The sequence below is a fragment of the Macaca nemestrina genome, chromosome 20 (genome assembly GCF_043159975.1).
Source record: "Macaca nemestrina isolate mMacNem1 chromosome 20, mMacNem.hap1, whole genome shotgun sequence".
NCBI classification, from domain to species: domain Eukaryota; kingdom Metazoa; phylum Chordata; class Mammalia; order Primates; family Cercopithecidae; genus Macaca; species Macaca nemestrina.
In genome coordinates, this window is record NC_092144.1 from 67909589 (window position 1) to 67932748 (window position 23160).

The 23160-nt window shown below is 46.1% G+C and overlaps 2 protein-coding genes across 8 annotated transcripts in view; both read right to left on the reverse strand.

Annotated features, from left to right (window-relative positions):
* The window catches only part of LOC105488194 (zinc finger protein 418), a 64923-nt gene that overhangs the window by 13837 nt on the left and 27926 nt on the right, over positions 1-23160 (reverse strand). For 6 of the 7 annotated variants that reach the window (XM_071088101.1, XM_071088098.1, XM_071088103.1 and 3 more), the window contains 2 exons: positions 22012-22157; positions 11952-12078 (listed from right to left, as the gene is read on the reverse strand). The exons of the other annotated variant lie outside the window; for it this stretch is intronic. The gene's annotated coding sequence lies outside the window, so the exon portion shown is untranslated. The remainder of the gene's footprint in view (positions 1-11951; positions 12079-22011; positions 22158-23160) is intronic. 7 annotated transcript variants of the gene reach the window in all.
* LOC105488073 (zinc finger protein 814) overlaps positions 1-23160 on the reverse strand; it is a 23572-nt gene continuing 412 nt past the window's right edge. Inside the window, 4 exon segments of the mRNA XM_071088110.1 lie at positions 1-7957; positions 8211-9549; positions 9631-10272; positions 11952-12078. Coding sequence (XP_070944211.1) covers positions 7777-7957; positions 8211-9549; positions 9631-10272; positions 11952-12078 — 2289 coding nt within the window. The 3' untranslated portion in view covers positions 1-7776.

A 23160-nucleotide genomic window follows, 5' to 3' on the forward strand; every position in this document is an offset into this window, starting at 1 on the left:
AGGCTGAGGCAAGAGAATGGCGTGAACCCGGGAGGCGGAGCTTGCAGTGAGCTGAGATCCGGCCACTGCACTCCAGCCTGGGTGACAGAGTGAGACTCCGTCTCAAAAAAAAAAAAAAAAAAAAGAGCCTTCCTGGAAAATGGAGGTTGCAGTCAGCCGAGATGGTGCCATTGCACTGTAGCCTGGGCAACAGAGCGAGACCTGCCTCAAAAAAAAAAAAAAAAATCCTTTATTTTATCCATAAACTACAGTTTATATAGGCAAAACTACAGTTTATATAGGCAAAAACAGTACTAAGCAATTTTAGGCTCTGCAGGCTCTTGTCTTGAATTAATACAACTTTTGCTAATTCTCTTATGAAGTTAATCTTCCTGCTTGTATGTGACTTAAATATATGTCGGAATTTTTTTGTACAAAAGATTCATACATCTTTTCCTATTTGAAATTCCATGTCTTGAGGGGTGTATGTTGCTTATCAATTTCCAGAGAAAATAGATAATGTAATATGTTAAAATAGATTAAAAATTGAGACAGAAAAACTGCTCAATTTATGCTTCACATGAAAATTGAAAATTAAATCAAGTCTACACATACAAAGGCATTATATATACGTGTGTGTGTATATATGTCTATACACACACATATACTTTTTATTTTATTTTTGGAGACAGAATCTTGCTCTTCTGCCCAGGCTGGAATGCAGTGGCATGATCATGGCTCACTGCAGCCTTAGACACCCCCAGGGTTCAAGTAATCCTGCCACCTCAGCCTCCTGGGTAGCTGGGACTACAGGCAGGCACCCTGCCCGGCTAATTTTTGCATTTTTTGTGGACACAGGATTTTCCCATGTTGCCCATGGTGGTCTCAATCTCCTGGGCTCAAGTCAACAGCCTGCCTCTGCCTCCCAATGTGCTGGGATTACAGAAATAAACTACTATGCCCAACTCAAGATTTTTTTTTAATATTTTCTTAATAAATTGGGGTGCACAAATCATTAAAAGCAAGGATTAAATTTCAAGAGAAAAAAACATTTTACTTTTCTACATAAAATTAAAACCAAAGCACATTAAAAGCGACAACCCGGCCAGGCACGGTGGCTCACACCCGTAATCCCAGCACTTTGGGAGGCCGAGGTGGCCAGATCACGAGGTCAGGAGATCGAGACCATCCCGGCTAACACTGTGAAACCCCGTCTCTACTAAAAATACAAAAAAATTAGCCTGTAGTCTCAGCTAGTCGGGAGGCTGGGGCAGGAGAATGGCATGAACCCAGGAGGCAGAGCTTGCAGTGAGCCAAGATCATGCCACTGCACTCCAGCCTGGGTGACAGAGCGAGACTTCGTCTCAAAAAACAAAAAAGCAACAACCTAAGATGGAAATGACAAAAATTACTTAAAATGTGTAACATAAAAAGTAGTCATTTAGGCTGGGCGCAGTGGTTCATGCCTGTAATCCCAGCACTTTGGGAGGCTGAGACAGGTGGATCACTTGACAGGAGTTCGAGACTAGTCAGGCCAACACCTTGAAACACCATTTCTACTAAAAATCCAAAAATTAGCCAGACGTGGTGTCGTGCACCTGTAATCCCAGCTGTTCGGGAGTCTGAGGCACGAGAATCGCTTGAATGCAGGAGGCGGAGATTGCAGTAAGCTGACATCATGCCCTCCAGCCTAGGCAACAGAGCTAGACTCTTGTCTTTAAAAAAAAAAAAAAAAAGGCGTCATCTATAAATTTCACTACACAGATTACATTGAGATAAATCATAAAATATTAGGCAAAACTTTAAAACAATTTTTAACTATCCAGTATATCAAAGAGGCCACACATTATATTTGTTTGCAAGAATGTCACTGTGATTACAAAACTGACCACTAACTATTCAGTTAAAGTTGACTGAGAACTTAAAAATATTTTCTTTTTTTTTTTTCTTAGATGGAGTCTCACTTTGTCACCCAGGCTGGAGTGCAGTGGCGTGATCTTGGCTCACCACAACCTCCGTCTCCCGGGTTCGATTCTCTTGCCTCAGCCTCCCAAGTAGCCGGGATTACAGGTACGTGCCACTAAAAGCCCAGCTCATTTTTGTATTTTTAGTAGAGACGGGGTTTCACTATGTGGGCCAGAGCCACCGCACCCGGCCTGTAATATTTTTAAGCCAGGTGTGGTGGCTCATGCCTGTAACCCAGCACTTTGGGAAGCCGAGGTGGGTGGATCACCTGAGGTTGGGAGTTCAAGACCAGCCTGACCAACATGGAAAAACCCTGTCTCTACTAAAAATATAAAAACTTAGCCGGGCGTGGTGGCAAGTGCCTGTAATCCCAGCTACTCCGCAGGCTGAAGCAAGAAAATGGCTTGAACCCGGGAGGCGGAGGTTGTGGTGAGCCAAGATCACGCCACTGCACTCCAGCCTGGGTGATAACAGCAAGACTCCGTCTCTAAATAAATAAAGATTAAAAAATAAACATGATGATCACAGATGCAGTCACATTTTCTGAGTTCTTGCCACCCAGGTAGCCTCCCAAAACTTTGACCCAGTCGCTGTCAGTGTTGCCACCACCCGTAAAGGAGCTGAGCCCAGCAGGAGCATTGCCTGGGACTCTGTAGGCAAAAGGCTACAGCAGGAGCTGGTGACCCTCACAATGCCTGGTGACAAAAGAATTTCTGCTGCCGGGCGCGGTGGCTCAAGCCTGTAATCCTAGCACTTTGGGAGGCCGAGACGGGCGGATCACAAGGTCAGCAGATCGAGACCATCCTGGTTAACACGGTGAAACCCCGTTTCTACTAAAAAATACAAAAAACTAGCCGGGCGAGGTGGCAGGCGCCTGTAGTCCCAGCTACTCGGGAGGCTGAGCCAGGAGAATGGCGTAAACCCGGGAGGCGGAGCTTGCAGTGAGCTGAGATCTGGCCACTGCACTCCAGCCTGGGCGACAGAGCTAGACTCCAACTCAAAAAAAAAAAAAAAAAAAGAATTTCTGCCTGCCCTGAAAGCCTTATCAAATGGAGACTATCCATGGAGCTGCTGGCACAGTGTATGAAGACCTGAGGTATAAACTCTTGCTAGAGTTCCTCAGTGACTACCCACCCTTACAATGCACCCATGGTGAAGTTCCTCACACCCTGCTACCACCCTAACATGAACACCCAGGGTAACATATGCCTGGAAATCCTGAAGAAGTGGTTTGCCCTGTATGATATCAGGACCATCCTGCTCTCTACCCAGTGCCTGCTAGAACCCAACATTAATAAATAGCCCTTTGAACACACATGCTACCAAGCTCTGGGAAACCCCACAGCTTTAAGAAGTACTTGCAAGGGCCGGGCGCGGTGGCTCACGACTAATCCCAGCACTTTGGGAGGCCGAGGTGGGTGGATCACCTGAGGTAGATAGAGAGTCCAAGGCCTGATAAACATGGAGAAACCTCATCTCTATTTAAAAAAACTAAAAATTGGCCAAGCGTGGTGGCATGTGCCTGTAATCCCAGCGACTCAGGAGGCTGAGGCAGGAGAATCACTTCAACCCGAGAGGCGGAGGTTGCGGTGAGCTGAGATCTCACTATTGCACTCCAGCCTGGACAACAAGAGTGAAACTCCGTCTCAAAAAAAATAAAAATAAGGAAGTACCTGCAAGAAAGCTACTCAAAGTAGGTCACCAGCCAGGAGCTCTGACCCACGCTGCGCAGCCTATCCTTGTGTTTTTTTAATTTTTCCTTAGATTGTCTGCCCTTTCCGTGATTTCTGTATAGAACTCTGTATCTTGAGCTTTGGTACTATTTTTCTTTTGTTTTTTAATTTAAGCCTTGGTGGAGGCCTTGTGATTAATATTAAATAAATACATTTTGGGTCAGGTGCGGTGGCTCAAGCCTGTAATCCCAGCACTTTGGGAGGCCGAGGCGGGTGGATCACGAGGTTAAGAGATCGAGACCATCCTGGCTAACACGATGAAACCCCGTCTCTACTAAAAATACAAAAAAATTAGCCAGGCATGGTGGCGGGCGCCTGTAGTCTCACCTGCTCCGGAGGCTGAGGCAAGAGAATGGCATGAACCCGGGAGGCGGAGCTTGCAGTGAGCCAAGATCGCACCACTGCACTCCAGGCTGGGCACAGAGCAAGACTCCATCTCCAAAAAAATAAATATATATATATATACTGGTCATTAAAAAACAAAAAAATGATACAAGAGAGCACCCAGGGATTATATGAGGAAACACTTTATTACATCAGTCATCTAAAATTCCAGAAAATGGAAAGTACTTTACTGTACAGCAAAGTAAATAATTGATCGTCTGGAGAACAGAAAGAAAGACTTTAAAAAAAGGTTCCAGGTAAATATAAAGGTGTTAAATTCATTATTGTGACTATGTCAGTGGTTTCATGGGATTATATGAAACTCCAAATTTATCACATACTACAGTTTAAATATGCATACTTTACTGAATGTAATTCATAACTTATAACTTATCACTGCTTTAAAATATACTTCAGACTGGGAGCAGTGGCTCACACCTGTAATCCCACCACTTTTGAAGGCTGAGGCAGGCAGATCACCTGAGGTTAGGAGTCCGAGATCAGCCTGGCGAACATGGCAAAACTCCGTCTCTACTAAAAATACAAAAATTGGCTGGGCATGGTGGCACATGCTTCCAGTCCCAGCTACACGGGAGGCTGAACCAGGAGAACTGCTTGAACCTAGGAAGTAGAGGTTGCAGTGAGCCTAGGTCATGCCACTGTACTCCAGCCTGGGTGACAGTGAGACTCTATCTGAAAAAAGAAAAAAAAAAAATTGCTGGGCGCAGTGGCTTATGCCTGTAATCCCAGCATTTTGGGAGGCCCAGGTGGGCAGATCACAAATTCAGGAGATCGATACCATCTTGGTTAACACGGTGAAACCCCATCTCTAGTAAAGATACAAAAAATTAGCCAGGTGTGGTGGCGGGTGCCTGTAGTCCCAGGTACTTGGAAGGCTGAGGCAGGAGAATGGTGTGAACCCAGGAGGCAGGGCTTGCAGTGAGACGAGATCGTGCCACTGCACTCCATTCAGCCTGGGCAACACAGTGAGACTCCATCTCATAAAAAATAAAATTTAAAAATAATAATAAAAAAATGCAATTCAAAAGAAAAATATTTATCATTATTTTTGGAGAATAGGTTTGGCAACTCTATACTGACTACACCAATTCTTCTCATGCCCTAAGTGAGAAAACTAGCCTCCGTGGTAGCAAATATTGATGTGGCAATAAGGCCATTTCCATCTGATTAACTGGCTGGCTGGTCACAAAGGCCACATCACTGAACTGAGATCTCCCTTCTCCCTATCATCTTCCTCCTGCTAATGCAGGAATGACCTTGAGGTACACAGCCCAGAATGGGTACAGGAATTCACAAAACCTCTAGAGTATTTCCTCTGACAATGGCCTCAATAATACAACATTCATCATTATGGAAGAACTGAAATTCCTGTATCTGCATATTCATCACATACATAGTGACTGGATCATCGTGGATGCCCTTTTAAAAGACATGCATTATGTCAGGCACGGTGGCTCACACCTGTAATCCCAGCACTTTGGGAGGCTGAAGCCAGCGGATCACGAGGTCAGGAGTTTGAGACCAGCCTGGCCAACACGGTGAAACCACATGTCTACTAAAAATACAAAAATTAGCTGGGTGTGGTGGCACGTGCCTGTAGTCCCAGCTACTCGGGAGGCTGAGGCTGGAGAATCATTTGAACCTGGGAGGCAGAGATTGCTGTGAGCCAAAATTGCACCACTGCACTCCAGCCTGGGCAACAGCGCGAGACTCCGTCTCAAAAAAAAAAAAAAAAAAAAAGTGTTGCAATTACATTATTCTGTCTCCTCCAATGCCTATAAATGCAGTAATTCTATAAAATTATAATTTCACCCAATAGCATTACAATCTGTGATGTTACCCTACAGAATTCTGGATATCAAGGCATGTGTCTGCATTGCAAGAGCTGGGGAACAAACTTCCCTCAGCAGTACCAAGTACAATGCAATATACCTCGTAAAAGTGAGAATTTTGTCTTGTTCAAAAAACACCAGAAATTGTCACAAAAAATGCCCTGGAGCCAGCTGACCTATGAGTCCACAAATTTTAGTATCCATGCTACAGATAAAGACCACAAAGCCCTGAAGGCCTTCTCTGGAGGCCTCTGGCAGCTATGCAAAGCAGTCCACAAGTCGAGAAAGCTATGTTCTGCATTCATACTGTCCCATGAGCCACAAAGAGTTTAGCTATGCCAACAAAAGCTGTGACCCCCTTCATGGTAACAGGACCTACTTGTTTCTGAACCACGCATACAGTGACAACAACCCTCAAGATTGAAGAAGGCTGAAACAATAAGGCCTCCATAATAGCACAAACTGGAGAAATGGGAGGCAAGCTGTCCTTAGGATCATGACTTGGAGGGTAGAAAATTTGTCAAGATTTATGTGATACCCACAAGATCTCTGAAAGACATAGTTCATCTTTTCAAGTCAACATAAGAGGCCTCTGGGATAAAAATGGGTAAGGTCCATGGCACGACTTATCAGACAGAAAAAAATGACAAAGGAAGAAGTGCTGAAGCTACTCAACAAATCCTTCTGTGACTAGATCAGAAATTAAAAGTTTAAAAAAAAAAAAAAAAAAAGTGAGGCACAGTAACTCACACCTGTAATCCCAGCATGCTTGGAGGCCAAGGTGGAAAGATCACTTGAGTCCAGAAGTTGAAGACCAGCCTGGGCAACATGGTGAGACCCTGTGTCTCCAAAACTTAAAGAATTAGTGGAGCATGGTGGTGCATGCCTGTGGTTTCAGCTACTCAGGAGGCTGAGGCAAGAGAATCACAAGTCCAGGAGATCAAGAAATGTGAACACATCACTACACTCCATCCTGAGCGACAGAGTGACACACTATCTGAAAAAAAAAATCTAGCAAGGCACCTGGGTAGAGTGAAAAATGCACTGTAGCTGCCCCATGCTTGGAAATTTTGCAGATTCTTGATAAATGACATTCAATCTAGGCAGGTGGCACCCTCAAAGGAGCTCCTCGAATGTTACATTGAAAAAGAAATAACGTTCCATATACATCTATTGTGTGTTTCTCATGACAATGTTTGAGGCTCTAATAAGAAGGCTGAAGGCTGGGCTGGGCGTGGTGACTTATTCCTGTAATCCCAGCACTTTGGGAGGCCGAGGTGGGCGGATCACGAGGTCAAGAGATCAAGACCATCCTGGCTAACACGGTGAAACCCTGTCTCTACTGAAAATACAAAATATTAGCCGGGCGTGGTGGTGGACATCTATAGTCCCAGTTACTCGGGAGGCTGAGGCAGGAGAAGGGTGTGAACCCGGGGGGCAGAGCTTGCAGTGAGCCTAGACCACACTACTGCACTACAGCCTGGGTGACAGAGTGAGACTCCATCTCAAAAAAAAAACATGCTGAAGCCTTTCTTGCATTCATTACATTCAAAAAGCGTTTCTGCAGTGGGAAGTCTCCTGTGTATTATGAAGCTAGATTTCTATATAAATATGTCACATTTGTCACACTGGTAAGGCCCTGATCCAGTGTTAACTCTCTGATGTTGAAGGAGCACAGAAGTGTGGCTACAAAATCGCCCAAATGTATTTCATTTGTCTAGTGTGAACTCTGATGTTCAAAGAGAGAAGACCTTCAGGTAACTTTTTTTCCACATTTGCTGCAATCACAAGACCTTACTCCAGTGTGAACTCTCCTGTGTTTAATGAGACTGAAAGTTTTGGCAAAGGATTTCCCACATTCACTACACAATTAAGGCCTTTCTCTTGTGAACTCTCTGATGATGAAAAAGTGAAAAGCTTTGGCTAAATTTCTCCCCACATTCACTCCACCCATATGGCTTTTCTCCAGTGTGAACTCTTTTTTGTTTAGTGAGACAGGAGCTTCCAGCAAAATATTTCCCACATTCACTGCACTCATAAGGTCGTGTGACCAGTGTGAACTCTCTTATGAACACGGAATGCAGAGTTGTGGGTAAATGATTTCCCACAATCATTGCATTCATATGGCTTTTCTCCAGTGTGAACTCTCTGATGTGCAATGAGGTGGTCCTTCTTGCTAAAAACTTTCTGACAATCCTCACACTCATATGACTTTTCTCCAGTGTGAACTTTCTGGTGTACAAGGAAGTGAGACTTCTTGTTAAATAATTTCCCACATTTCTCACATTTATAAGGCTTTTCTCCAGTGTGAACTCTCCTGTGTTTAGTGAGACTGGAGCTTTCAGCAAAAGATTTTCCACATTCACTGCACTCATAAGGCTTTTCTCCAGTGTGAATTCACTTATGAACATGGAACGTAGAGCTGTGGGTAAATGATTTTCCACAATCACTGCATTCATAAGGCCTTTCTCCAGTGTGAACTCTCTGATGTGCAATGAGTTGGTACTTGTGCCTAAAAAATTTCTGACAAGCTTCACAAGCATATGGCTTTTCTCCATTGTGAATTCTCTGGTGTGCAAGGAGGCGAGACTTCTTCTTAAATAATTTTCCACATTCCCTACACACATAAGGCCTTCCTCCCATATGGCCATGCTGGTGTAGAACGAGGTTACCCTTGTGACTAAAACATTTCCCACATTCCCCACACTTAAAAGGTCTTTCTGTAGTGTGAACTCGCTGATGATTCCTAAGGTGTCCTTTTTCAATAAAAGATTTCCCACATTCTCCACACTTGTAAGGTCTTTCTCCAGTGTGAATGCGCTGATGGTGAACAAGGCTGCGCTTATGACTAAAAGATTTCCCACATTCTCCACACTCATAAGGTCTTTCTCCAGTATGAACACGCTGATGGCTCCTAAGGTGCCCGTTTGAACTAAAAGATTTCCCACATTCTCCACACCCATAAAGTCGTTCTCTAGGGTGAACTCGCTGATGTAGAATGAGGGTGCCCTTATGACTAAAAGATTTCCCACACTCTCCACACTCATAAAGTCTGTCTCCAGTGTGAATGTGGTGATGGTTCCTAAGGTGTCCTTTTGAACTAAAAGATTTCCCACATTCTCCACACTCATAAGGTCTTGCTCCAGTGTGAACTCGCTGGTGTAGAACGAGGTTGCCCTTTTGACTGAAAGATTTCCCACATTCTCCACACTGATAAGGTCTTTCTCCACTGTGAACTCGCTGATGGTGAACAAGACTGCGCTTATGACTGAAAGATTTCCCACATTCTCCACACTCATAAGGTCTTTCTCCACTGTGAACTCGCTGGTGTAGGGCGAGGTTGCCCTTTTGACTGAAAGATTTCCCACATTCTCCACACTGATAAGGTCTTTCTCCAGTGTGAACTCGCTGATGGTGAACAAGACTGCGCTTATGACTGAAAGATTTCACACATTCTCCACACTCGTAAGGTCTTTCTCCAGCGTGAACTCGTTGATGGCTCCTAAGATGTCCTTCTGAACTAAAAGATTTCCCACACTCTTCACACTCATAAGGTTTTTCTCCAGTGTGAAATCGCTGATGTTGAATGAGGCTTCTCTTTTGACTAAAGGATTTCCCACATTCTCCACATTCATGTTTTTTTCCAGTGTGAACTCTCTGATGATTACTGAAGCTAGCATATTTGCTAAAGGATTTCACACATTCTCCACATTCATAAAGTCTTTTACCAGTGTGAACTCTCTGATGATTACTGCAGCTAGCATGTTTGCTAAAGGATTTCCCACATTCACAGCACACATAACACTCTTCTCTAGGGAGAAGTCTCTCGTGCTGACTGAGTGTATGTTTGGTGCTAAAATGTTTCATGGATTCTCCATGGCTATAGTGAGCTCCCCCCCACTGAAAGGGAGACACACACTCAGTTTTGCTGTTTGACTTCTCCCCAGTGTGAGTGGCCTCCTGCTGGAGTAATCCTGAAATGGGCAAAAAGTCTTTCCCACTCTGACTGAAGACAGATGACTCCTCTGACACATGGAACTTACACCTCTTCACAAACAACACTTCCTCAACACTGCCTCTGTAGGGTTTCTCTCCAATGTACTCATTGTGGTGTTGATGAAAGTTTCCACTGTCATACAATTTGTTCCCCCAGGCCTCACAGCTGTGCAGTTTCTGCTTGGGATGTGTTCCCTGATGATCTCCCATGTGCAGAATGTCTCCTAAGATAGGGCCACACATCTCACAGGGGTGGGCCTTCTTGGGAGACACACCTGCCATAGGAATCCTGACCTGAGTCTCTCTTTGTATATAAATACTTTGCTTAGAAGGTGCCTCATCTTCCACTCCACACCAACAACCTGAAAGCAAGAAAATGCTGGTGAAGTGCATGTTAACTCTGCTGGGAAGGCACAGACCACCCACAAGTGTATCTGACAAATTGAGGAATTACTCCAAGGAAATACTTGGAGGAACAGAACATTGGCTTCAGGTGGAACATGGTGCTATTTATTATTACTGGACTCTAAAGGTCACAGAATGTAGGAGGCCTCATAACATAAAGAACACAACCAGGTATGTAACACAGGGAGTATAGGCAGGGTCTACAATTCCTGCATCTGCAAACTACTCATCTGCAGAACTTTACATCCTCATGACATGTGAGTGCTGTAGAGAGGGATTTGTCCAGGCCAAGGAAAACAGGAGTACAACACAGCAGCTACTGCTCGACGTCAGTTTAACAAAGCATATGTATTTGCTAACACAAATCTCTATGCCAACACTGGAGAACACTGTAGATGGCGATGTATGTAAGACGGATGAGATTTGGGGTCCAGAGATGTGAAGATTAGACAGGAGAATGGATATTAGGGTACAAGTAGGTCAAAGGTTAAAAAAAAAAAAAAGAGTAGAAGTGATAAGGTAGACAAGTGACAAGTGTGATGCTCTCAAGAATGAGGAAGAAAAGACAAATTATGTGTGCCTACTTCTCTTGCCACAGAAATACTACTAAAATAGATTAGGTTCCTAGTATGCTTTCAATAAAGCCCTGACTCCATGACCTCCTCCAGGGTGCCACTTTTTCTTTTCTTTTTTTTTTTTTTTTTGAGACGGAGTCTTGCTCTGTCGCACAGGCTGGAGTGCAGTGGCGCAATCTGGGCTCACTGCAACCTCCCCTCCCAAGTTCAAGCAATTCTCTGCCTCAGCCTCCCAAGTAGCGGGGATTACAGGCATGTGCCACTACACTCGACTAATTTTTTGTATTTTTAGTAGAGACAGGGTTTCACTATCTTGGCCAGGCTGGTCTTGAACTCCTGACCTCATGATCCACCTGCCTGGGCCTCCCAAAGTGCTGGGATTACAGGCACGAGCCACCTCACCCAGCCCAGGGTGCCAGTCTTGAGGGACACATTCATTCTGAGCCCATTATGCTGAGGCTGAATTCATTTGCATCTTCTGCAGCATGGAGGACTGTGCATCCCACCACAATGATCAAATACATGGGAAATGAATAACGTACAAACTAAGGGAAAGACAGAACAAGGGAACAGCCAACATTGTCTCAGAACAACTCAGCCCATGAAAGCCCACGAGAGAAAAAAACAGTATTTCAAGGAGAATTTCTAAAGAAGGTCTTACAAGAACAGCCTCTGGTCTATGTAGGCAGTGATGTAGTGTGTGAAGGCAATTCCCACCACAGGAAGGCATAAGAAAATAGCAGCTAGAGAAAGGAAGTAGACTCTGGGTACACAGGAACCTGAAATCTGGACAAGGACACCCAAACATCCACAGGACTAACAAGGTGGGCTTCTGACTATGAATCCCTCCCTGGGAGCCTGCAGTAAAGCAGGTGTTGGGGCTGCTCCAAGAAAGGAGCAGGGCAGTATGGACACCTCAGTTCTGCCAACCAAGAACCTACTCATAGAACTGAAGCAGGAAGCTGTGTCCATGCTCCTGACATGAGAAAGTCTTGCCAATGGGGAAAGAGGGGGGAAAGCAGAGACTAGCTCGGGTCACAGGGTAATTGTGAGCAACTTACCCAGGGAGTATATAAGTGCCAGGTTCTCCAGGGTCACATCACGGTACAGGCATCTCTGAGCCTCACTAAGGAGATTCCATTCCTCCTGGGTAAAGTTCACAGCCACGTCTTCAAAAGTCACTGTGCCCTGTTATGATGTTGACAGATGAAACTACAAACGGCCCCTATGCTGAGGTACCACAATCCCTCTCTCCCACACATCTACTCTCGCACATCCTCCTCTCAAGGAGGAGGTTCCTGGTATGCTTTCAATAAAGCCCTGACTCCATGACCTCCTCCAGGTGCCACTGGAGAAACTAGGCCCACTGGTCATGGGGTACAGCCACCAACAATAATTAGTTGAACAAATAGGTATCTGTGAGGTGGCTGTGACATAAGAGTCCACCCCCTCCTGACAAGCACTTCCCCCAGTATGACCGAGGGCATGGAGAGCTCAATGTGGCACCTTCAGCACATCAGACATACCCTCTCTGAATGCACATCATTCTTTAGACTTCCAGGTACATATCCATGTCCATCCTCAGCTCACTGTCACACACCACTGGCCTCTCTCTTGCCTTTAAACAACTTAAAGTATATGTTTTTGTTTGTTTGTTTGAGACAGAGTCTCACTCTGTCGCCAGGCTTAAGTGTAGTGGCACAATCTCGGCTCACTGCAACCTCCACCTCCTGGGTTCAAGCAATTATCCTGCCTCAATCTCCCGAACAGCTGGGATTACAGGTGTGTACCACCACACCTGGTTAATTTTTTGTGTTTTTAGTAGTGATAGGATTTCACCATGTTGGCCAGGCTGGTCTCGAACTCCTGACTTTGTGATCTGCCCATCTAGGCCTCCCAAAGTGCTAAGACTACAGGCATTAGCACAGTGTCCAGCCAGCTTAAAGTATCTTAATTCCCTCCTTTTTCTTCAACTAGGGTGGGTTAAAATCTCCCCCTAGGGTTATAATGTTGGTAAAACAAATGACATCTGATATTCTACAGATGTCATCAAGAGCAATTTATAAATCAAATGTATTGAGCCAGGCGCAGTGGCTCACATTTGTTATCCCAGCGTTTTGGGAGGCTGAGCCGGGTGGATCGCCTCAGGTCAGGAGTTTGAGACCAGCCTGGCCAACAATGTGAAACCTCGGTCTACTAAAAATACAAAAAATTAGCAGAGCGTGGTGTCGGGCACCTGTGATCCCAGCTACTCGGGATGCTGAGGCAGAAGAATCGCTTGAACCTGGGAGGCAGAGGTTGCAGTGAGCCGAGATCGCGCCACTGCACTCCAGCCTGGGCAACAAGAACAAAACTCTGCCTCAAAAAAAAAAAAAAAAAATCAAACATATTAACAGCCTGATAAGAGGGACACCACTCACCACAGAAAGCCACATGGGGGATGCATTGTAGATAAGACAGAGCAACCATGGCCATGGCATGCAAGCTTTGTAAGATGAAGAGAATGTAATGGCCTGATTCCCTCAGGAGGATGCCATTGACTTGAACTCTGCCTGGTCCCATCGATGGAAAGGCTTCAGAGGCTAGGACACATTACCTATTTTTTTCTTTTCCTTTTTTTTTTTTTTTGTGACGGGAGTCTCGCTCGGTCACCCAGGCTGGAGTATGGTGGTGCAATCTTGGCTCACTGCAACCTCTGCCTCCTGGGTTCAAGCAATTCTCCTGTCTCAGCACCTCAGTAGCTGGGATTACAGGCATGTACCACCATGCCCAGCTAATTTCTGTATTTTTTTTTTTTTTTTGAAACAGAGTCTCGTTCTGTCGCCCAGGCTGGAGTGCAGTGGCCGGATCTCAGCTCACTGCAAGCTCCGCCTCCCGGGTTCTCCTGCCTCAGCCTCCCGAGTAGCTGGGACTACAGGCGCCCGCCACCTCGCCCGGCTAGTTTTTTGTATTTTTTAGTAGAGACGGGGTTTCACCATGTTAGCCAGGATGGTCTCGATCTCCTGACCTCGTGATCTGCCCGTCTCGGCCTCCCAAAGTGCTGGGATTACAGGCTTGAGCCACCGCGCCCGGCCTAATTTCTGTATTTTTAATAGAGATGGTGTTTCGCCATATTGGGCAGGCTGGTTTCAAACTCCTGATGGAAAATGATCCACCCGCCTCAGCCTCCTAAAGTGCTGAGATTACAGGCGTGAGCCACTGCACCCATTCAGATACATTACTTAAGAGCATGAAGTAGCCAGTCATGGAGTCTCCCACCTATAATCCCAGCACTCTGGGAGGCCAAAGTGGAAGGACTGCTTGATCCCAGGAGTTCAAGACCAGCCTGGACAACATGGCCAAGACCCTGTTTCTACATACATACACACACACACACACACACACACACACACACACACACACACACGAGAAAAAAATTTAAAATATACAAAAAGATAGTTAAATGGGAAAGAAACTTGCACTCAGGCCATTTGGGGTTGTACCAATATCACCAGGCATCCACGTGGCAAATCACATTGGGCCTTCATTTTTGGCCTTACACCACATCGTGGCTGACACCACCCAGAGTGTGTATGGCCCATTCAAACCGATCCACTATTACCACAGAATTGCAATTCTACTGGATCCTAAAAGGAGTGGTGGTCTCAAGTAATTCTATGAAGGCCTCCTTGCACGGCTCCACAGCAACACAGAACCACGTGTGGCTTCAGCTATTCCTGACCCTATTCCACTTCTGTGCTTCACTTGCCAACCGCTCGGCAATGATGACCTTTCCCTCAATTCCTCCTGTACTTCTGCCTACGTCTCATGTCTATTATTTCCATGAAGTCCGCGCCATGACAAGCTATGCCGTCTGATACACCCGACATTGTCACTTACCTCCCTCTCCTGTGTTTATGAATGCCAATCATGTCACCCAGGAACCCAGGCAAAACATCCAGTCCTCAGCCTCCAACCATTCCTTTCTGGCCCCCTGAAACATTTACTACCTTATTCTGAAGTGTGCCCTCCAAAACGGGACCCGTGGCTAACTCACCTTAGCCCACACATTAGCTATCATATATTGGATGTCTCCGATATCAATTCCTTCCCAGATATCGCAACCTATGTGGACATTACTTACTTGCTGCCACTACTTACTGGTCTTTGAAGCATCTCAGGCTCTTAGCATGGTGAAAACAACCCTCCTTATATCCCCAATGAATATTATGCCTAATCCCAACTTGCTCATCTCAGCTGATACAGCTTCTATCACTGCTGCTTCTAAAACCAAAAACCCTAGGGTTACCGGGCATAGTGGCTCTAGCCTGTAATCCCAGCACTTTGGAAGGCTGAGGCAGGTGGATCACCTGAGGTCAGGAGTTCGAGACCAGCCTGGCCAATATGGTGAAACCCCGTCTCTACTAAAATTACAAAAATTAGCCAGGCGTGATGGCGTGTGCCTGTAGTCCCCGCTACTCAGGAGGCTGAGGGAGAAGGGCTCGAACCCAGGAAGCAGAGGTTCAGTGAGCTGAGATCGTGCCTCTGCAGTCCAGCCTGGGTGACAGAGCAAGACTCCCATCTAAAAACAAAAATAAAAAAACCCCAGGGTCATGCCTGAAACCCTCTTGCATGTCCTTACCGACCACATGAGAAAATCACACTGCTCCTTTACCAAATGTAAATCACAATTCCAGCGACATCTCCTTGGCCAAGGATTGTCCATTAAACCTCACCTGGATGACAGAATGAGCCTCAATGCTGTCTTCCTTCCCCCTCCCTTAACGCCATGCTCTGTTCTCCAACGTGGAGCCAGACAGAACTGAAGTAACATCACCTCCCCACTCTGATCAGTTTTATCTCTAAGCATTTCATATACTGCTACCAAATCCAGGCCTGACCTTCTAAGTGTTCACATAGTTTCACTGAAATGGGAATACCTCCATACAACCTGCGTTATGGACTTAGCGCCTAGGGTTTAGGGTTTCTCTAGTGTTCCCAGTTGAAAGCACTGAGTTCCAGAGGTACAACAGAGCAGGATGGCAGAATAGAAAGCAGCATCCATCATAACCTTAACAGAACACCAATTTTTTTTTTTTTTTTTTGACAGAGTCTTGCTCTGTCACTGTGGCTGGAGTACAGTGGCATGATCTTGGCTCACTGCAACCTCTGCCTCCCGGGTTCAAGCAATTCTCCCTAATTCTCCCTGCCTCAGCCGCCCAAGTAGCTGGGATTACAAGCACCTGCCACCACACCCGACTAATTTTTGTACTTTTAGTAGAAACGTGGTTTTGCCATGTTGCCCAGGCTGGTCTCGAATTCCTGACCTCAGGTGATCTGCCCACCTCAGCTTCCCAAAGTGCTGGGATTACAGGCATGAGCCACCATGCCCGGCCCACACCCCCAAATTTAAAAACTATCTACACAGAAAAAAATCACCTTCATAAGAACCAAAAATCAAGTGAGCACTCACTTGATTTTTGGTTAATTCCAGGTGAGCACTTCTACCTGGAATTAACTTTGTATTATGGGAAATGGCACTAGAAGGGGCTGTAGTCTTGACTTGCCAATGCCAGCCCTCCCCATCCCCCAGCAGTGGCTGCCTGTTGTGGATAATCTGTGCTCCTGGGAAGGGAAAGTGCAGTCACTGTCAGACATTGCACGGAAATCAGTGCTTCCCTGTCATAGCAGAAAGCAAAACTGGGCTGAACTCAAAGGACACCATCCCAGGGAGTGAGCATATCGACCAGCCCAGCCAGAGGGGTATCGCCCACCTCAATGGTCAGGACTTGAGATCTGGCAAGCCTTGCCACTGTGGGTTGGAGGGCTCTAAAGTCCTAAATAAACTTGAAAGGCAGTCTAGGCCACAAGGACTGCAACCCCTAGAAATGTCCTGTGCTGAGCTGCGCTCCAAGTCAGTGGACCTGGTTGGGTTGGGGGAGCACAACCTAGTGAGACACCAGCTGGAGTAGCTAAGGGTGTGCTTGTGCCACCCCTCCCGCAACCCCAGGCTACATGGGTCCTTCCTTCCACTCAAGGAGAGGAGAGGGAAGAGCAAAAAGAACTTTGTCTTGCATTTTGGATATCACCTCAGCCACAGGATAGGGCACTGGGCAGGTTGTGAGGCCCCATTCCAGGCCCACCCAGACAATATTTCTAGATACACTCTGGACCAAAACAGAACCCGCTACCTTGAAGGGAAGAACTCAGTCATGGGAGGACCCATCACCTTCTGACTAAACAACCCTTGGCCCCTGAATAACAAGCAGCAGTGCCCAGGTAGTACGCGATGGCACTGGGTGAGACTCTGAGACGTGCCAGCTTCAGATGTAACACAGCACACTGCTAGCTGTGGTGGTTACGGTCAGAGACCCCACCTGCTTGAGAATAACAGAGCAGAGAGTAAAGGGGACTTTTTGGCACCTCAGTTACCAGCTCAACCACAGAGGGATAGAGCACCAAGAAGCCTCCTGGGGTGCCTGATTCCAGGCCTTGGCTCGTGGATAACATTTCTGGACCTGCCCTGGGTGAGTCTTGAAGAGTGAGCCTCAGACCAGGAAACATTCACCACAAGCTGACTGAAGAGCTCTTAGCCCTTAACGGAACCTCAGTGGTCGTCTGACAGCACTCCCTGTGGGCCTGTGCTGGTGGTGGCCACAGAGTGAGGCTGCTCTGCCTATGGAAAGGGGAGGGAAGAATGGGAAGGACTGTATCTTGTAGTTTGAGTGCCAGCTCAGCTGCAGTGCAAAGGAACACCAGGTAGATTTCTAAGTTTTTCACTCCAATCCCTGGCTCATGGATGGCATCTCTATATCAACCTGAGGCCTGGGGAACTCACCGTCCTGAGAAGAAGGACATAAGCCTGTCTGGTTTTGCCACCTGCTGACTGTACAGGGCTAGGGCCCTGAGGAAACACAGACGATAGCCATGTAGTGGTTACAGGAGCCTTGGGTGAAACCCAGTGCTGTGCTGGCTTCAGCTGTCACCTAGCACAGTCCCAGTGGTGGTAGCTAAAGGGGTGCTTCTGCCCCAACCCCCAGTTTCAGTCACTTCAGCACTGACAGAGAGACTCCGGGAGAAAGTGAGGGAAGACCCAACAAGAGCCTCTACCTGTTAATCCAGGGAATTCTTTCAGATCTTATTCAAGACCACAAAGGTGGTAGAGCTCTCTGGGTCTGCAAGAGTCACAGCATTACTGAGTGTGGGTTTCCCCCTAAAGTAGATCCAGCTTAGATCACAACACCTGAGCCCGTTCAAATACCTAGAAAGTCTTCCTAAGAAGGACAGGAACAAATGAGCCCAGACTGTGAAGACTACAATAAACACCTAACTCTTTAATGCCCAGACATGACGAACATCTACAAGCATCAACACCATTCAGGAAAACGTGACCTCACCAAACAAACTAAAGCACCAAGCACTAATCCTAGAGAAACAGAGATATGTGACCTTTCAGAGAGATAATTCAAGATAGCTATTTTGAGGAATTTCTCAAGTAAAACACAGAAATAATTCAGAATTCTATCAGATAAATTTGGCAAAGAAATTAAAATAATTAAATAGAACTGGCCAGGCGCACTGGCTCACACCTGTAATCCCAGCACTTTGGGAGGCCAAGGTGGGCAGAACACGAGGTCAGGAGATCAATATCATCGTGGCCAACATGGTGGAACCCCGTCTCTACTAAAAATGCAAAAATTAGCCAGATGTGGTAGTGCACACCTGTAGTCCCAGCTACTAGGGGGGCTGAGGCAGGAGAATCGCTTGAACCCAAGAGGCAGAGGTTGCAGTGAGCTGAGATCGCACCACTGCACTGCAGCCTGGGCAACAAAGGGAGACCCTGTCTCAAAAAAAAAAAAGAAAAAAAAATCAAAATGGATTTTTGAGACTTAAATCTAAGACCTCAAACTCTGAAACTACTACAAAAAAACACTGAAGTGGGCAAAGACCTCCTTTTTTTTTTGTGTGTGTGAGATGAAGTCTCACTCTGTTGCCCAGGCTGCAGTGCTATGGCACAATCTCGGCTCACCGCAACCTCCACCTCCCAGGTTCAAGCGACTCTCCCGCCTCAGCCTCTGAGTAGCTGCGATTACAGGCACGTACCATCACACCCAGCTAATTTTTGTATTTTTAGTAGAGGCAGGGTTTCCCCATGTTGCCCATGCTGGTGTCAAACTCCTGACCTCAGGTGATCCGCCCACCTTGGCCTCCCAAAGTGCTGGGATTACAGGTAGTGAGTCACTGAGCCTGGCCGACAAAGACTTCCTGAGTAATACCTTTCAAGCACAGGCAACCAAAGCAAAAATGGACTAATGGCATCAGATCAAGCTAAAAAGCTTCTGCACAGCAAAGAAAACAATCAACAAAGTGAAGAGATAACCCATAGAATGGGAGAAAATATCTGCAAACCACCCATCTGCAAAGGGATTAATTACCAGAATATGTAAAGACTTCAAACAACTCTATAGGAAAAACTCTTAATAATTCCATTTAAAAATCTGAATAATCATAGCAGTTTGGGAGACTGAGGCAGGAAGATCGCTTGAGCCTAGCAGTTGGTAACCATCCTGTTTAACCAGTGAGACCCCCATCTCTACAAAAAAGTTTAAAAACTAGCCAAGGCAAGGTAGCACATGGCTGTGGTCCCTGCCACTTGGGAGGCTGAGATAGGAGGATTGCCTGAGCCCAGGCGGTCAAAGCTGCAGTGAGCCATCATCACACTACAGCACTCCAGCCTAGGTGACCCAGCAAGATCCTGTCTTGAAAACACAAACGAAAGACAGCGACATACAAATGGCAAACAGGTACAGGAAGAGGTGCTCAACATCACTAGTCATAAGAAAATGCACATCATCTCACCCCGTTAAAATGGCTTATTTATATCCAAAAGACAGGCAATAACAAATGCTGGTGAGGATGTGAAGAAAAAGGACAGTCTCGTACACTGTTGGTGGGAATGGAAATTAGTACCACCGCTATGGAGAACAGTTTGGGGGTTCCTCAAAAAACTAAACATTAAGCTACCATATAATCCAGCAAGCCCACTGCTGGGTATAAACCCAAAAGGAGTCCAGTATATCACAGAGATATCTGCACTCCCGTGCTTGCTGCAGCAGTGTTCACAGCAGCTAAGACCTGGAAGCAACCTAAGTGTTCATCAACAAATGAAAGGATAAAGGAAATGTGGGCCGGATGTGGTGGCTCACACCTGTAATCCCAGCACTTTGGGAGGACGAGGCCAGTGGATCACGAGGTCAGGAGATGGAGACAATCCTGACTAACACAGTGAAATCCCATCTCTCCTAAAAATACAAAAAATTACCCAGGCGTGGTGGCACACATGTTTAGTCCCAGCTACTCAGGAGGCTGAGACATGAGAATCGCTTGAACCTGGGAGGCGGAGGTTGCAGTGAGCCAAGATCCCAGCACTGCATTCCAGCCTGGGTGACAGAGAGGGACTCTGTCTCAAAAAAAAAAAAAAAAAGAAGGAAAGAAAATGTGAGGGCACGGCGGTGGCTCACACCTGTAATCTCAGCCCTTTGGGAGGCTGAGGCAGGTGGATCACGAGGTCAGGAGTTCAAAACCAGCCTGGCCAAGATGGTGAAACCCCATCTCTACTATAAACTACAAAACTTAGCCAGGCCTGATGGCAGGTGCCTGTAATCCCCAGCTACTCAGGAGGCTGAGGCAGGAGAATTGCTTGAATCTGGGCAGCAGAGGTTGCAGGTAGCCAAGATCATGTCACTGCACTACAGCCTGGGCAACAGAGTAAGACTGTCTCAAAAAAAAATAAAAATAAAGAGAATAAGATCTAGTATTTGGTAGCACAACAGGGTGACTACGGTAAAAATAACCTAATTGTACATTTTTAAATAACAAAAAGTTTAATTGTATTGTTTGAAACACAAAGGATAAATGCTCGAGATGATGGATAGACCATTAACCCTAGTAATATTATTACACACTGCATGCCTGTTATCAAAATATCTCATGTAACTCATAAATACATACACCTACTATATACCCAGAAAAATTTAAAATTTAAGAAAAGAAAATATTTTTAAAATTATAAAAAACAGTCCCATGACACCATAAGCTAGAGAACATATGGGTCGGGGTCAGGACCAGGGAGGGAATGGAACACTCTCCACTTCCTTTTCTGAGTTCCTTAAATGCTCGTATACCCACGAGTGCCTCGAAGAGAGGCGGACATTACAGGAATGTATCCCTGATAAGATGTGATAAGCTCAGACCTCCAGGTACCCCTTCTTGGCACTGGAGTCAGGTGACCTCAGACTGCTTGTATGACCTGTGTGCCTCAATATAAAATGTCATCTCTACCACCTATGTGATCTACAACAAAGATTCAACCTCCCAGGGCCCCAAGGTGCTCATCACCTCTCCACTCTGTTCTTCCTTTGATTGGCCTTTGGAAAACCTTTAAAATCCGGATTTTGATCCTGTCCTTTGTATAGAGCACACTTGACATAACTAACTCCATCTCAGAAAAAGACAATTTGTATTTCACAGGGCACTCTGCCATCAAGGGTAAGATGCTTTGTTTAATAAACAAAAAAATAAAGATGGTCAGGCGCAGTGGCTCACGCCGGTAATCCCAGCACTTTCGGAGGCCAAGGCTAGTGCTTCTAAACCAGCCTAGGCAACATGCTGAAACCCCGTCTCCACTAAAAATACAAAACATTAGCCGGGCTTGGTGGTGGATTCCTGTAATCCCAGCTACTCGGTGTCAGGCCTCTGAGCCCAAGCCAAGCCATTGCATCCCCTGTGACTTGCACCTATACGTCCAGATGGCCTGAATTAACTGAAGAATCACAAAAGAAGTGCAAATGCCCTGCCCCGCCTTAACTGATGACATTCCACCACAAAAGAAGTGAAAATGGCCGGTCCTTGCCTTAAGAAATGACATTATCTTGTGAAATTCCTTATCCTGGCTCAAAAAGCTCCCCCACTGAGCACCCTGTGACTCCCATTCCTGCCCGCCAGAGAACAACCCCCCTTTGACTGGAATTTTCCTTTACCTACCCAAAACCTATAAAACGGCCCCACCCTTATCTCCCTGCTGACTCTCTTTTCGGAATCAGCCCACCTGCACCCAGGTAATTAAAAAGCTTTATTGCTCACACAAAGCCCGTTTGGTGGTCTCTTCACACGGACGCATAAGACACTCCGGAAGCTGAAGCAGGGGAATCCTTTGAACTCGGGAGGCGGAGGTTGCAGTGAGCCAAGATCACGCCACTGGACTCCAGCCTGGGTGACAGACTGAGACTCTGTCTCAAAAAATTAAAAAAATTAAATAAGCTGGGCGCGGTGGCTCACGCCTGTAATCCCAGCACGTTGGGAGGCCCAGGCAGGCGGATCACCTGAGGTCGGGGGTTTGAGACCAGCCTGACCAACACGGAGAAACCCCGTCTCTACTAAATATACAAAAAATTAGCCGGGTGTGGTGGGGCATGCCTGTAATCCCAGCCACACGGGAGGCTGTGGCAGGAGAATCGTTTGAACCCCGGGGGCGGAGATTGCGGTGAGTCGAGATCGCGCCATTGCATTCCTGCCTGGGCAACAAGAGTGAAACTCTGTCTCAATAAAATAAAATAAAATAAAATAAAATAAAAAATAAAGACTGTATCTAACCAGGTAAGGTCACAAACAAGCAAACTCTTCCACTATCAGTTCTCCCCAGAGGATTCTGTAACTATAAAAGATTAGGTCTTCAGCAGCTCAAAAGGGCCGTCCTGACAGTCACTCATAATAAAAACTCAGCATCTGCTGCCTAAGGCTCTGCCACCTTAAAGATGCTTCCTTGTAAGACTGCAGGCCAGTCGCCCACCAACTGGCCCAGACAAGGATGCCTTTTGTCTTCTTTGCTCCCTCTAAACTGGTTCCATAACGTTTGCTCCTATATCTTTTTCCTCTTGATGCTAAACATTACTTTGTTCGTTGTGGAATGTTTAACCTATAACACTTATATGTTAAGTATACTATTGTGTATGGTTTGCTATATTGACTGACTTGAGTGTCTTGAGCCTCTGTGCCCATGGCCGACTACCAAGTGAACCGGAATCACTAAAGAGAATTGCCTCCTTCGAACTCCATTTAGCTCATGGCTTTTGTTGACTCAAATAACATCAGTTAACACCTGACACTGTGGAAAGACACAAACACGGTGAACCTGATTATCTCTACCCTTGCAATGCTCTAGACATCCCTCCTTTCTTCCAAACTCTCCATGGCTTCTAGCGTCCTCATGATGAGTGCATAGCCCCCAGCCTG